General features: G+C 56.7%; 1 protein-coding gene across 1 annotated transcript; it reads right to left on the bottom strand.

The window, feature by feature from the left end:
* Window positions 1-1746: 1746 nt before the first annotated feature.
* Window positions 1747-12501, bottom strand: LOC306957524 (maestro heat-like repeat-containing protein family member 2B; the record flags this gene model as incomplete). The annotated part of the gene is made up of 30 exons (XM_079549018.1): window positions 12380-12501; window positions 11957-12078; window positions 11703-11825; window positions 11398-11563; window positions 11153-11251; window positions 10855-11006; window positions 10346-10489; window positions 9729-9821; window positions 9388-9457; window positions 9003-9274; window positions 8550-8669; window positions 8312-8419; window positions 7963-8122; window positions 7797-7837; window positions 7420-7561; window positions 6963-7015; window positions 6552-6659; window positions 6154-6273; window positions 5837-5959; window positions 5546-5701; window positions 5198-5320; window positions 4822-4901; window positions 4274-4409; window positions 4065-4157; window positions 3585-3680; window positions 3284-3407; window positions 2974-3083; window positions 2361-2513; window positions 1953-2107; window positions 1747-1798 (listed from the first exon to the last, which is right to left on the bottom strand). Exons 1-30 carry the CDS (start codon window positions 12402-12404, stop codon window positions 1747-1749), a joined length of 3519 nt encoding a protein of 1172 aa, XP_079405144.1. The 5' UTR covers window positions 12405-12501.
* Window positions 12502-13586: the final 1085 nt, after the last annotated feature.

Genomic DNA, 13586 nt, shown 5'->3' with positions numbered 1-13586 from the left:
GCGGGATTTCTCTCCAAAAGTCTGGCAGCCTGTGTCTGGATGGCACGGATGCTGGCATTAAGGGGCTGCATGGCCCTGGGCAGCTGGGAGCAAGTCTGAGCCTTGCTGCCTCTGGGCGCATGCACTCACACAAACAAGTGTGCATGCGTGCAGGTGCACACACACACCCCCCCAACTGCCTCAGTGACAGAAGATATTGTCTTCCTGTCTTCCCTGTCTCTGTCTATACTGCTGGAGGCTGTCCTGAGGAGCCCTGTACCCTGAGGTCCCAGAGGAAGTCAGGATCAAGGAGGAGTTTGCCTCAGTTGACGAGGACTGGGTTAAGGAGCAATTAATCCGGACATCCATAAATGCATGGGTCCTGATGGGATGCACCCATGGGTGCCGAGGGAACTGGAGAATGTCATTGCTAAGCTGCTCTCCATTATCTTTGGTAAGTTGTGGGAAATAAGCGGGTTGCACGAGGACTGGAGGAAAGCAAATGTCACTCCAGTCTTCAGAAAGGGCAAGACGGAGGACCCGGGTGACTACAGACTGATCAGCCTCACCTCCATCCCTGGAAAGGTGATGGAAAAGCTTGTCCTTGGCACTGCCTCTAGGCATATCAAGGAGAAGAGGGTTATTAGGGGCAGTCACGTGGCTTCACCAAGGGGAAGTCATGCTTGACCAACCTGATAGCCTTTTAGGAAAACATAACCAGATGGATAGACGATGGTAAAGCAGTGGATGTGGCCTATCCTGATTTTAATAGAGCGTTTGGCACCGTGTTCCACAGCAGCCTTGCAGTTAAACTCAGGAAGGGTGGTCTGGACAATTGAGTAGTGAGGTGGACTGTGAACGAGCTGAAGGAAACAAGCCAGAGAGTTGTGCTCAGTGGGACAGAGCAAGTCTAGTTGGAGGCCTGTATCTAGTTCCTAGTACCCCTCCAGGGTCGCTACTAGGACCAGGACTATTCCGTATGTTCATCAAGGACTTGGATGAGGGAGTAGAGTGCACTGCTAGCAGGCTTGCTGATGACACAAAGGGATGAGGGAGCTGGGTCTCTTTAGCTCGGAGAAGAGGAAACAGAGGTGGCCTCGTTCACGTTTATATATAATATGCATTATACTATACTATAGTACTATAGTATATATACTATATACTATAATATGCAAAGGGTGTGCATCAGGAGGATGGAGCCAGGCTCTTTGCAGTGACACCCAATGACAGGACCAGGGGTAAAAGGCGCAAGCTGGAACACAGGAGGTTCCACAGAAATATGAGAAAAAACTTCTTCCTGGTAAGGGTAACAGAACACTGGAATGGGCTGCCCAGAGAGGTTGTGGGCTCTTCTCTGGAGACATTCAAAACCTGCCAGGACAGGATCCTATGTGACCTAATTTAGGTGTTCCTGCTAAGGCAGGGGGATTGGACTAGATGATGTTTCGAGGTTCCTTCCAAATCCCGACGTTCAGTGACTCTGTGATTCTGAAACAGGTATGGAGAAGGGACAGCAGCTATTAAAATGAAGACTTGGTTAAAAAAAATACTCTTTTCACATCATAGTTGGGATTTTGGTGTTTAATTATTCAAATAAATAATACAAATTTTTAACTCATCTTTTCTTCCCTCTTCCCTCTTCCCTCTTCTCTCTTCTCTCATTCCCTTCCCCTTCCCTCTCCTCTCCTCTCCTCCCCTCTCCTCCCCTTCTCTTCTCTCTCTTCCTCTTCCTCTTCCTCTTCCTCTTTCTCTTCTCTTTTCTCTCTTCTACCGCCCCCACCGTTGAAGACAAAACTCTCTTATTCTCCTCCATGTCTCACTAGAAAAAGGAGAGTCTCAAGTTGTGACTGAGTCATTTTTGCCTCCAATGGACTTTAGAGGAAAAAAGAAAAGCTGCTTCCTCCCCGGCTCCCTCTGGCAGAGGCAAACTACAAGTGTGACCAGAGCAAGAGCAAAGGCAGGAGTACCAATACCTGTCTGTGGCCTTAGGCAGCCGGGAGAAGTTGTCAATCATGACCTCTTGGTGACAGCGGGTGAGGATGACCACCGCCTGGCACAGGAAGGGCATGAACGTGCTCTGCTGCGCGGATGATGTGCAGCTGCGCAGAATGTAGAGGATCAGCAGCGCCTGAAAGAAGAAAGGAAGAAAGAACAACTTGCTGCATCCTTGACTCTGCAGTGAGTAACCACGGACATTCAGCACATGAGCAGTGCCTGCTCCCTTGACATGCTGCCAAGGCCTGAGCCTAAATTTCATGCCAGCCACCCTGTCCAAGCCCTGGCTCTGCGCTCAGGCTGTGCTTCTTTAGCACAAGAGGCAAACGGCACAAGGCGTAGTGCAGCAGCCAGAAGTCCAAGACAAGTGGAAGAAAGTCTCTTACGTCCCGACAGATGTCCTTCCCGCACATCTGCAGAAAGGTGATCATCCACTTCCCAGCTGCACGCACACGCGTTCCCCTGGCTTTCCGGAAGGTGTCCTTGATGGCCGTCATGAAGTCGATGGTTTGTTCCAGGGGGAAGTTGCTGCACACCACCTGCAGAGAAAAGAGAAGCAGGAGAGATCTCATCACTGCTCTGCGGCAGCTCTTCAGAACAGAAAGCAGTCTTGAGGGCGTTCTTAGCTCAGCGGTTTGCTGGTCAGTCAGGTAGCAATTGCAGTGCTCCTGCTGTCCATACCCTTCCATTCATACGTATGGGGGTTGAGCGTTCTCTCAGCTTCTCCATCCATGCCGTTTGCTTACATGCAAAGCCTACCTCCCAGCAAGCCACAGTCGCACATGCACATGCACACACACACAGACACACCATGGAATCAGCTCCTCGCTCTGGGCGCCTGAAGGCCAGACATAGCTCAGCGCCTCCTGCTACTTGCTGAGAAAAGTGGTCTCAGGGTGACAGCTCTTTCTGGAAGTGGTGGGACAGGCTGGAGGGAGCAGAGGGATGTGCAGAAGCCTACGCACTGAGATCCTACCACTCTTTTTTGGGTCCACTTACCCTTGCGATTTTGGATGAGGTCCGGAGCTGAGAGATGGTGCTGCAGTCATTCAGCCCCTCACACTGGCTCCCAATGTCTCCCATCTCAATGACTCCATAGGTCACCTTGGCTGCAAAGAGCGTGGGAGAAAATGGAAGTCATGCTTCTGAAAACAGAACCTCTTTCCACGGGGGATAGACTGAGGACAGGGTGGGGACAAGAAGAGAACTGTGCATGGTGCCTCTCCCTCCTGTAAACAGGGCCCGGCCTGTGGGGCTCTGGTAGCGCTGCGGAGGAGAGCACAGGGCTGCTGCATCCCGCTCTACTCACCTCGGATTCGGAGAAGGGAGCTCAGGCAGGTGGCGGCCAACTGGCGGGATGCGGGCATGGGGTCACACGTCAGCGGAGCCAGCAATCCCACCAAGGAGCCAAAGTGCTTGCAGGCATCTCCTCTCTGCAGGGATGAGAGGCAGGAACAAAGCTGTAGGCAGCCCCAGCTCTCCCTAGCTTCTCCTGCCCGTGCCTTCCCCACGCATGGGTGACGCAGCATGCACAGCTGGGCGGAGCTTGCCTTCCAGCTCAGGAACACCGGGGAGGGAGCAGGGGGCATGCGAGGGGGCTCTTTACTCACTTGAAGCTCTTCACAAGCAGCCAGCAGCTGGGAGCAGGTCTGCAGGGCCCTCTTGCGCTCCCACATGTTGTCTGATGTCAGTGATCTCTGCAGCACCTGGGGCAGAGCATCCGTCTCACTACGGACATCTTTTCTTTCCCTTCCTGCCACCCTTCTCCCTGTCCCTCCTTTCCTGACACTTTCCCTCAGGGCTTGCCCTGTGGCTCCACATGGCCTCACTGAGCAGCGGCACTGCTGCCTGCTCTCTCTGCAGACGCTCCTGCCTCCTAATCCAGGAGCCTTTCCTCAGCTGCGGCCTGCCAGGGGCTGGCTCCTGCCTTTTCTCGTGCAGGGCCCATTTCTCTGCCCATTTCTGAGCTCGCAGTGAGCTGGCACGTCTGCAGGAGATTTCTCTCCCTCTCATCGTCCTCTCAGTCCCCAGATCTCCGTCCCTGCTACCAAAAGGCACCATGCTTTCTCCCTTTCCCCGCAAGTACTCACATGGACTATGTTCTGGAAGAAGCTGAGGGTGGGCTCTGTCTTGAGTAGGACCACCATGAGCTGGCCAAGAGCTTTCAGTGATGTTTGCTGAAGCTGAAAGTAGAAGAGGGGATTGAGGTGTGTCATCATGGCTGGTGTCAGAGCACAGGTCGTGTGTGCTGAGAAAGGGCTCCGAGTGAGAGGTGGCTGGGAAAATTGCGGCAGGTTACCTGCAGGTACTGTGCTGCTTGCCGTGACTTCTTGATCTTCAGCATCATCCTCGCTGAAGGGTGCGTCACAATATTCCTGCAGCACAGAGTCAGCATTTCACTCATGTCCTTGCTTCCTACAGAAGGCTTCAGCTTGCTGACAGGAGAAAAGGAAGAGAAAGCAGAAAGAGTCTTTACTAGTGCTCTCCAGAGTGGTTCAGACAACATCTGAGATTCTCCTAATCAAAAGCTGCAAAGCCAACACCCCCGGTCTGTGCTGCTGAGCGCTGTATTCAGTTCCATCAGCACTCGCCTCCTCCCTGGCAGCAGTGAACAACCTCCCTCTCCGAAGGGAAGGAGACCCCAGGTGTCCCTTCTCTTTGCTGCCAGGGGACAGGAGCACCAGGGCCTTTCTCCCCGCCCAGAACCTCAGCTTAGCTGGGCACAACAGCCCAGCCTTCTCTCCTGTAGATGTGGCTCCTCACCCCCTACCCCCTCCAGGCCTTCAGAAGCTATCCTAAAGGGGGACCACCATCCTGCCTGGCAACCCCAGAGGCTCCAATCCTTACCTCAGCTGCTCCAGGGCCAGAACCACCTTGAGGGGCACTGGGGATACACGGGTGCCCAAGTAATACTTCTTCAGCAAGTCCTGCAAGTACCAGAGAAACATTGTCAAAGTGGGTAAGGGGCATGCGAGAGCTCTTCTGCCCGGCCCAGAGACAGACACAGCTGCCACACACCGGCCCCATCACTCCCACATTTCCCACCGAGGCACTGTAGGATGCAGCAGCTCCACAGCTGGTGGACCTAGCCCACTGCCCAGCACCCAGGGTCCCCGCCGGCTGGAGACGTGTGGCTGAGGGAGACCTGCATGGTTCCAGGGATGGGAGCCTCGTGGCACGGCCCGGAACTCCTCTGCAGAGAGCCCTGTCTCTAGGCACTCACCATCAGGATCTCCAGCAGCTTGCCCTTCAAGGAGGGGTTAAAGAAGGCGGAGCCACCCACAGCATGGACGGCAGAGCTGAAGTCAGTGATGCTCTGCACCAGCGCAAGCTTGTTCTGCAAGTCCTGGGGCCCAAGAGAGAAGAACATTCTTTGAACTGTGGGAAGGGCCAGTGGCTGCAAGGGGGACACGTGGGGGCAACGCTAAGGGAAGGGCTTGGATCTTCATCTGGGCACAAACCGTTCTGTGAGGGACCTTTGGAAAGAGAAGGCCCATTGAAATGGACATCCCCCCACGTGGAGGGGCTGCAGCTGGGCGCTCTGACACCCTGGCACGCTGTGAACTCTCACCTGGCAGCTGCAGCTGTACAGCAGCAGGATGTTGCCCACAATGTCTCCCTCCAGGCGGGCGAGCAGCTGCTCCTTGGAGGCTCGCAGTGCCAAGCTGCCATGGGCGAGGATGAGAGCGCTGCGTGTAGCCTGAGCTCTCGCGCTGTCCAGCTCCGTCTGTGAGGGGAGAAATGCCTTGAGACACTCGCTCAGCAGCCCCCAGTGCCCTGCGGTGCACCTGGGCTCCCAGGGCAGGAGCTGCTGTGAAAATAAGGCAGAAGAATGCCAAGATGGGAACCCGTAGCACTTTACCTTCTTGCGCCTGGAAATCCTCCCATTGCGGCCTTTGCACAGCCTGGACGCAAACACGGTGAGTGTGTCCAGGACTGCGTGGAAGTTGCTGTCAGCAGCAAGGCTGACAAGAGAGATCATTCCCTGCACAAAAGAACGAGGGACAGTTGGCGCAGGCCTGAACCCATCGGCGCGGCCAGCCACAGTGGCCGGGCCGGTCCTCACTTGAGGGAAGCAGCAGCGGAGAGGAGATGGAAAGGCCTGGAGCAGGGCCAGGAGAAGCCCTCTGCCCCAGGGACAGAGCGGGGATGCTGGCAGAATGTGGGAGGAGAGCTCACCTGGGCCTCAGATGGCTCCTCTGCATTTGCCCCCTCCAGGTGCTGCAGCAGCTTCTCCTGGACATGGAGGACTTCCTTACAAGCTCCCAGAACGGTCCCCAGAGCCTTGTACAGGAAGGTCTGCGTGGGAAGGGAAGGAATAAGCTGGGATGTGGCAGCAGCCTGACCTGCTGGCAGAGGGCCAGGGGGGAAGGACCCACGCTCCCTGGGAGTCGCTGAGAGCAGCTGCAGGGCCGAGCTGTAGCCAGCCCCCAAGCAGTTTGCAGGCAAAGGCCCGCTGGGGGGCACGGGCTGGGGAAGCAGCGTGAGCAGCCCGTGTGGGCAGGGCAACAGCCTCAGCCCCAGCCCCAGTTGGGCACCTGCAGCTGCACCGCTGGGGAGAGCCGGGGCAGACCTACCTTTTCTCCAGAGCTGCTGGCAGAGTTGCTCAGCTGCCGGCTCAGCTCGCAGCTCAGGGCCATGGTCCAGGCCTCGTCCTCCATGATGTCCAGTGATGCCCTCAGGAACTGTTGGAGAACAGGAAAAGCCAATGATCCCTCTCCCTTTACCTCTTCCCAAATTCCCAAGTCGCTGCAGCCTTCTGGGGATCAGCTCCCCCCAGCATTCCCTCCATTAAAGCCGCCTGCCACTCTTTTCCTAGGACCCCCCTTGGGCTTGGGACAAAGAGGAAGAGGCAGCGCCACAAAGACGTGCAGCCACACCACAGCAGCTTTTGAGAGGCTGTATGGGAGCTGGTGGCTTGTATGGGAGCGGGTCTCCTTGAGGCAGGCAAGCACTTCTCTGCACCATGCCTTCCTGCAGTGCTGTACCTGTAGCAGACGGTGCTCCCACTCTGCAGAGTCTGTGAAGCTCTCATCTTTCCCTGCACAGCAACAAGAAGCAAAAAACCTTTGCTTGGGATCAAGCCACAGAAAAAGAGCTGCTGCAAACCCGGCTTGGCCTGGGCACTCGGCACTGCCAAGCCGGGACCTGCACCCCCTCCACAATGACCTGTCCCTCCCCACAGACACTGTCCCAACAGGAGCACAGAACTGATGGCTCCAAGAGGGCTGTCTCAGGGGACTTGAAGAGCCCACCCGTGCCCTGGAATGGGCAGATCCCCGGGGGGAAAGGTCTGCCAACATCAGTGCTGTCTCCCTCGAATGGGAACAGCAGCAGAGCAAGCGCCGGGGCACAGACAACACTTCCCCTCTGCCACGCTGCAGAGCTGCATTTTCACTCCCCTCCTTCCATGCCTCCGTCCCTCCCGCCCCACCAGCACTTTACCTTCGAGGCACTGCAGCAGCAGAGGGATCTCAGCAGCCCACACAGGCTCCACAGCTCTGTGGATCTTGCTGTGGAGGTTTTGCATGAGAAGCAAGGCAGCGGCTTGGAGTTCGCTGCCTGCAACAGGGCTCCCTGCCACCACCTGAGCAAGAGCGAGGAGAAACTGGGTCACTTGTGCAGCAAGAGAAGTGGCTTCCTCCAGGAGGGAAGCAGCCTGGCTCTCCCTGGAGGGCAAGGAGCAGCCAGCAGCTTTGCCCCTGGTGCTGCAAGCCTGGGTAGAGAACAGCATCCCCAGGGCTGAGGCGGGCGCTGGCACGCTCGCCCATGCTGCTTCCTCCTTGGGGATCGTGGCACCGGCCTCTGGAGCATGTACTCACCAGCAGACGTGCCAGCAGTATCTGGGGAGTCAGCAGTGGGCCTGCAGGGAGAAAGAAGTGCTGAGTGAGATGCAGACACGCCATGCCCTGCCGTACGCACCTCTGCTGTCCCTTCTGGGTGCCAACGTGGGTCAACAGAGCTCACAGGGGGAGTTTCTGCTCCTACCTTGAAACATGGAGCTGAGGAAGTGGGGATCCAGTTCTCCCATGTCCCGCACCGTCAGCTCCCCTCTCTCAGCCAGGGCTTGGATGCAGCGGGAGACCGGGATCAGCATGCCGGTGTACTGGGCTGGCACCACGTACAGCAGCAGCCTTGGCCACAGGAGCTGTAGGGAACGAGGCAGTTGAGCATGTCAGCATTCCTGCCTCCGCTCAGAGATGAAGAGGATTCTGTGAGTTTCCCTGAGTCTTGTGTGCGTCAGAGCACGTTGGAGGAGAGACGTGGGGTGTTGGAAGAGGACAAGGAGCACGTGGTGCGAAGGCACGGAGTGGCAGCAGGGCAGAGTGTGACTTACTTTGGTCATCCCTCTCGCGGAGACATCCAGTGACCCCAGGATGTCCATGCACAACGCTTGGAGTGCTCCTTCTTCCTGGGCTTCCTGGGCAGAAAGGTCTCCGGCTGCCTGCACAACAGTGGTGTTGAAATGCCGATTACTCTCAGTTCTCAGGGGCCTCTCATGAGGCTCAGTGCTTCTGTGCCAGCCTCTGAGCAGCACGGGTCTTCCAAAGGAAGATGCTGCCCACTGTCCTTACCCTTCTTCCTGTGGTGCGGCTGAACTCACTGAAGATGTGCCCCACCACATCCCAGGCTGAGCAGCTCCAGGCGTTAGCGCTGAGCACATCCTTGATGAAGTGCAGCACGGCCCTCCTCACCTGCCAGGAGTCAATTGTGGATTTGATTTTCCTGCTCAGAAGGCAAAGGGAAGCCACCTGCTCATTGGGGCTGCCCTTTGGGCATGAGCAGAGACAACAGAGCAGAGGAGAAGCCTTGGCTCCTGAGGTGGAGGCCAGGCCTCAGCACCAGGCTGTGCGCTTTCCATGCACAGCACAGGGACCTGACCACTCCACGCTGCCTGCTCTCTAACCACAGGAGCCATCGCAACCACGTTGTCAATGCTCCAGCACCTCCCAGATCACCCAAGCCCCGCCCTTGTTGGCATCAGCATCTCCACCCCAGCAGTGCTTTCCTTTCCCACGTCAGCTCACCTGGGTACTGGGGTCACTGCACAGACACTGCACAGCCTCCACAACCTGGGACAGCTTCTCTGTCACGACAGGCTCTACAAGAGATGCACAGAAGCATGCATGGAGGCACAAGCCATATGACAAAAGGGATCCCTGGAAGTCCAACCCACGGTACTGACCATCAGAGCGAGCCAGAGCGCCAAACAGACCCAGGGCTGCCACACAACTGGCCTTCCTCTGACTGCCCAGCTGCAACTGCAGAAACAGGACCGTTTCCTCTGGGCAGATTCGTGCTGCAGGGAGGAAATGCCACACTGTTATCAAGAAACTCGCGCTCATTCCTGAGGCTTGCGAGAGAGGTTTTGGTCAGGGCACTGCCAAGCATCGTCATATCTCCTCTGCTTACCCTGCAGCAGGATGCAGTGGGTCAGCTCTGCTCTGTCAGCCTCGCTGTGCTGTTTGGTGTCGTCAGAGAGCTGTGGGAACAAGGTCCGTTTGAGAAAATTGCATCAGCACTGAGTATGGGAAAGAAACTGAGCTACCAGCTCTCGTCTCCCTTGGCACTCTTGGGAAGAGGAGGTGCAGACAAAACACAGCCTGCTCCGGGGCCACATGCATGGCTCTGCAGCAGCCACAGGCATGCAGGAGCTAAGGCTGAGCAGCCATCATCGGCTCGGAGCTCCACAGTCCTCCTGAGACTTAGTCAAGAGGGAAACTGCTGTGGGCGCAAGGGCAGGCTCCCCTTACCTGGTAGAACACGGCACTGGTGATGGCCAGAAACTTGTCCTCTGGGATGATGGACTGAACTCCCGCTAAGGCCTCCAGGAAGATATTGAGGCTCTGCAAGAGACCGGGAGAGGAAGAAAGTGCTGAAGCCACATCTAGCCACTTGGGAGAGGAGAAACTGATTCCCAGTGGTTTTTCTGTTGGGAGAAGCTCCCGCACAGCTATTCTGTTTTGTCCCCTCCTCCCGGCAGCATGAAGGAAGTCTCTCTGCTCTCAACCGAGCCCTGTTTGGGCATCGTTTGCAGGCATTTCCCACCCAGCAGCCCTCTTCTTCCCCATCAGATACAACTGGATGCGGTCCCCTGGCTGTCAGCACACAGCTCCTCAGGCACACAGAGTCCCATGGTGGTGGTGATGGTAAAGCCTTCCATCCCCAGGATGGGCCCTGGTGACTCCTGGCTTCCTTCTGGCTCCTGTCTGGGTTATTCCTTCCTTCACTGAAGAACTCAGGAAGCTTCAGACCTCCCTTGGACATTTATTCCTTCTTCCTCCAAGGGCTCCCAGCCTTGTCCCTGCATCCCGTTGACCCCTCGCGGCACTTGCATGGGCTCCACACTGATCCCTGCACAACATCTCACCTTGGTCACCGTGCAGGTGTCTTGGGCCTCCTGATACTGGTGCACGAGCCAGAGGACCTGCTCCCAGACGTGCTTTTGCTGCTGCTCCTCTTGCAGGAGGACGGTCAACATGGCAGTCACAGCCCCAAGGACAGCCCGTTTGTCCTGGAGAGGGATGGCAGAGGCCCAGCATCAAAGACTGAAGGTTTGCCCTTCCTACAGAGAGGCCTTTCTTTTTCCCTTTCCCTTCCCCATTCCCCCGTGCCCAGCAGGAGATGGGCTTGCTCTTCCTGGGCAGGCAGGTTTTCCCCACACCCTCATCCCCGGCTCTCCCTGCCACAGTGCTGTGGCATGCGGCTGTTCCCTGGTAGAGAGATCCAGCCCTGAGAACAAATCCAGTTCAGAGCACTTTGCAGAGCCAGCCCTCTCCCTCTCATCGCCCCTCTGCTCTCAGCCTGCTGGGCACAGACAGAGCTGCCGACATTGATGTCCCCATCACCATCCCAGGCTGGGAATGCAGCCGTGCTCACCTCTTCCTCCTTGCAGTCCTGCCAGTTGCTCAGCACAGAGCAGAAGAGCTGGTAAAGATTCTGATAGATCTGCTCTTTCTCTGCGGCAGGCCAAGGGCATTGCTTTCTGGAGTGCAAGTGAACCTTGACTCCTTCCAACCATTGTTTCACAACTGAAAATTAAAAAAAAAAAAAAAAAATCAATTTAAAAAAAAAAAAGAGAGAGAGAGAGAGAAAGAAAAGGGAGCCTGTGAGAGTCTGCAGCAGGGCAAGGTGCAAGGGCTGTCCCAAGCCTCCCTGCTTTGGGGCCGGCACTCACCAGCACAAGCAATGCGCAGGGTCTGGCCGCTCCTCACATGGCCCACCACACTGCACAGGCCGGCCAGCGTCAGCCACACAAAGGAGATGCACTGTGGAGCTGCAGAGAGGAAGGAGAGGGGCACGGTCAGAGACCCAGCAGTGAGAGAGGAGGGGCTGCGGCCCTGCATCCCCCAGCTCTACGCAGATCACGAGCAAGGGGTGAGACCCCTTTGCCCGGTTGTCAGGAGGCTGAGGGCACTCTACCATAGATGCTGAAGAGTTTGCTCAGGGTGACGAGCACAAACTCCTTGCACATCTCCCCTGTGGCCTTCAGGTGGCCCTGGAGCTCGGCCATCACCAAGGAGAAGTGAGTCCGGGCCAGAGCCACCAGGACATTGCTGGCAGCCATCCTCACGCTGTCCGTCACGCCCTGAAAAAGAGTCACTGGTGACTCATGGCACAGGAGGCTGCCCAAGGCCTTCCCTTGCAAGGGCCAAGCCAGCGCCGTCTGCCAGCAGAACACCAGCACGGGCAGGCAGCTCCCTTTGCCTTCGGGAGTGACCCCTCACCTGGGCTGCTGTCAGGTCCTGGGACACCTCAGCCAGCAGCCGGTTCACCACTCCGCACGGCGGGCGGCTGTCCTCTTCCCCCAGGACGTGCTCCAGCTCGCAGTACGCCTGCTCTCGGTCACCCTGGGGACAGGGATAGGTCACGTTTTGCTTTGCCCTTGTTCCCGGGGAGCTATGCCGATGTGCTGCCGGGGCCTGGCACCCACGGGACCAGAACCAGGGCAAGGACCGATGGTTGGACGTCCCCAGCTCACCTCCTGGTCTTGCAGGCGCTGCAGCAATAAAGTCACGGCACAGATGGGGACAGGGCTTTCCACCCTGCCTCTCTCCCTGCGACGTATACAACTGGGCATGCAGCCCACACAGGCAAAGAGACCTGGAAGGAAAGAGCAGAGCAGCGGTCGCTGGTGTTGCTTGGAGCCAGGGCCGAGCATGCAGCCAGCTCTGGGAGGAACGCTCCTCCAGCCCCACAGCGCGGGGTGGGCTGCGCTGGCACATGCGTGGTTGGTGGGGAGAGGGGAGAGAGCCTTCCCCTTGCTGGGGTACTGGGGAAAGCACAGTGGGCGGCTGCACTCAGCAGAGCAAGGACAGTGCTGCTGGCACGTCCTAAACAGGCATTGGAGGCACACACGTGCTCGGGCAGCACCACGGTGTCCAGAGAGGTGGAGGGACCTCACCTCGAAGGGCTCTCAGCCGCTCCATCACAGCAGGATGCCTCCAGACAGACACAACGCTCTCTCTGGGTTCACTTCCTGCGCGTCCCACAAGCGGACTGAGCCACCGCTCCCACCGCTGCCACAGGGGTGAAAGCCACAACTGTGACATCACAGCAAGGAGCGTCACCTCACAGAACATGACACACCCTGGGCTGGGGACCTGTTTTCAAATGGAACAAGTAGAGCTGCAATCTAAAGTCTGATCTCTTCATTAAACAAGAAAAACTAAAACTAAAACTAAACTAATTAATACAATAAAATTTAAAAAAAGGTTTGTTACTTATTCTATTATCTGATGCAATTTCTGAGGGCTGCTCTGAAAGTAAGGCCCTCCAATGCTGGTGGTGTGGCAGTAGGAGTTGAACTTTCCCACCAGTATTCCATGGTGTGTTATTGCCGTGTGACAGACGGCAGCAGAGGGGTAGTCTGACACAAAGGGTCTGACGTGGAAGTGCAGATGAAGCAGAGGTGTGTCACTGAACTCCTCCACGTGGAAGAAATGTCACCCACTGGCATTCATCGAAGCACAGGGAGCATTGAAAGAGACCAAGCAGTGGATGTGAGCACTGTGAGGTGGGGGGCAGTGGCAACAGCAAGAGTAGGTCAGCTCCGCTGGTGCAGATTGTTACAGGTGCAGCATGGCGTGCAAACTCTTGTTCATTGCTGGTGAAAAGGCATAGCTCATGGTGGTGACAGCTTTGTAGCTGAGAACGTGAAGAGGCTTCAAGACAGATTACAGCTTTCCTGTGTGGAACTCTATTTTCCAAGTGAGTTGAAGCGGGATTTCTCTCCAAAAGTCTGGCAGCCTGTGTCTGGATGGCACGGATGCTGGCATTAAGGGGCTGCATGGCCCTGGGCAGCTGGGAGCAAGTCTGAGCCTTGCTGCCTCTGGGCGCATGCACTCACACAAACAAGTGTGCATGCGTGCAGGTGCACACACACACCCCCCCAACTGCCTCAGTGACAGAAGATATTGTCTTCCTGTCTTCCCTGTCTCTGTCTATACTGCTGGAGGCTGTCCTGAGGAGCCCTGTACCCTGAGGTCCCAGAGGAAGTCAGGATCAAGGAGGAGTTTGCCTCAGTTGACGAGGACTGGGTTAAGGAGCAATTAATCCGGACATCCATAAATGCATGGGTCCTGATGGGATGCACCCATGGGTGCCGAGGG

The sequence above is a fragment of the Tetrao urogallus genome (genome assembly GCF_951394365.1).
Source record: "Tetrao urogallus genome assembly, chromosome: 1".
Lineage (NCBI taxonomy): Eukaryota > Metazoa > Chordata > Aves > Galliformes > Phasianidae > Tetrao > Tetrao urogallus.
The sequence above is the reverse complement of the archived record's forward strand: the minus strand, read 5'-3'. Positions and strand labels throughout refer to the sequence as shown.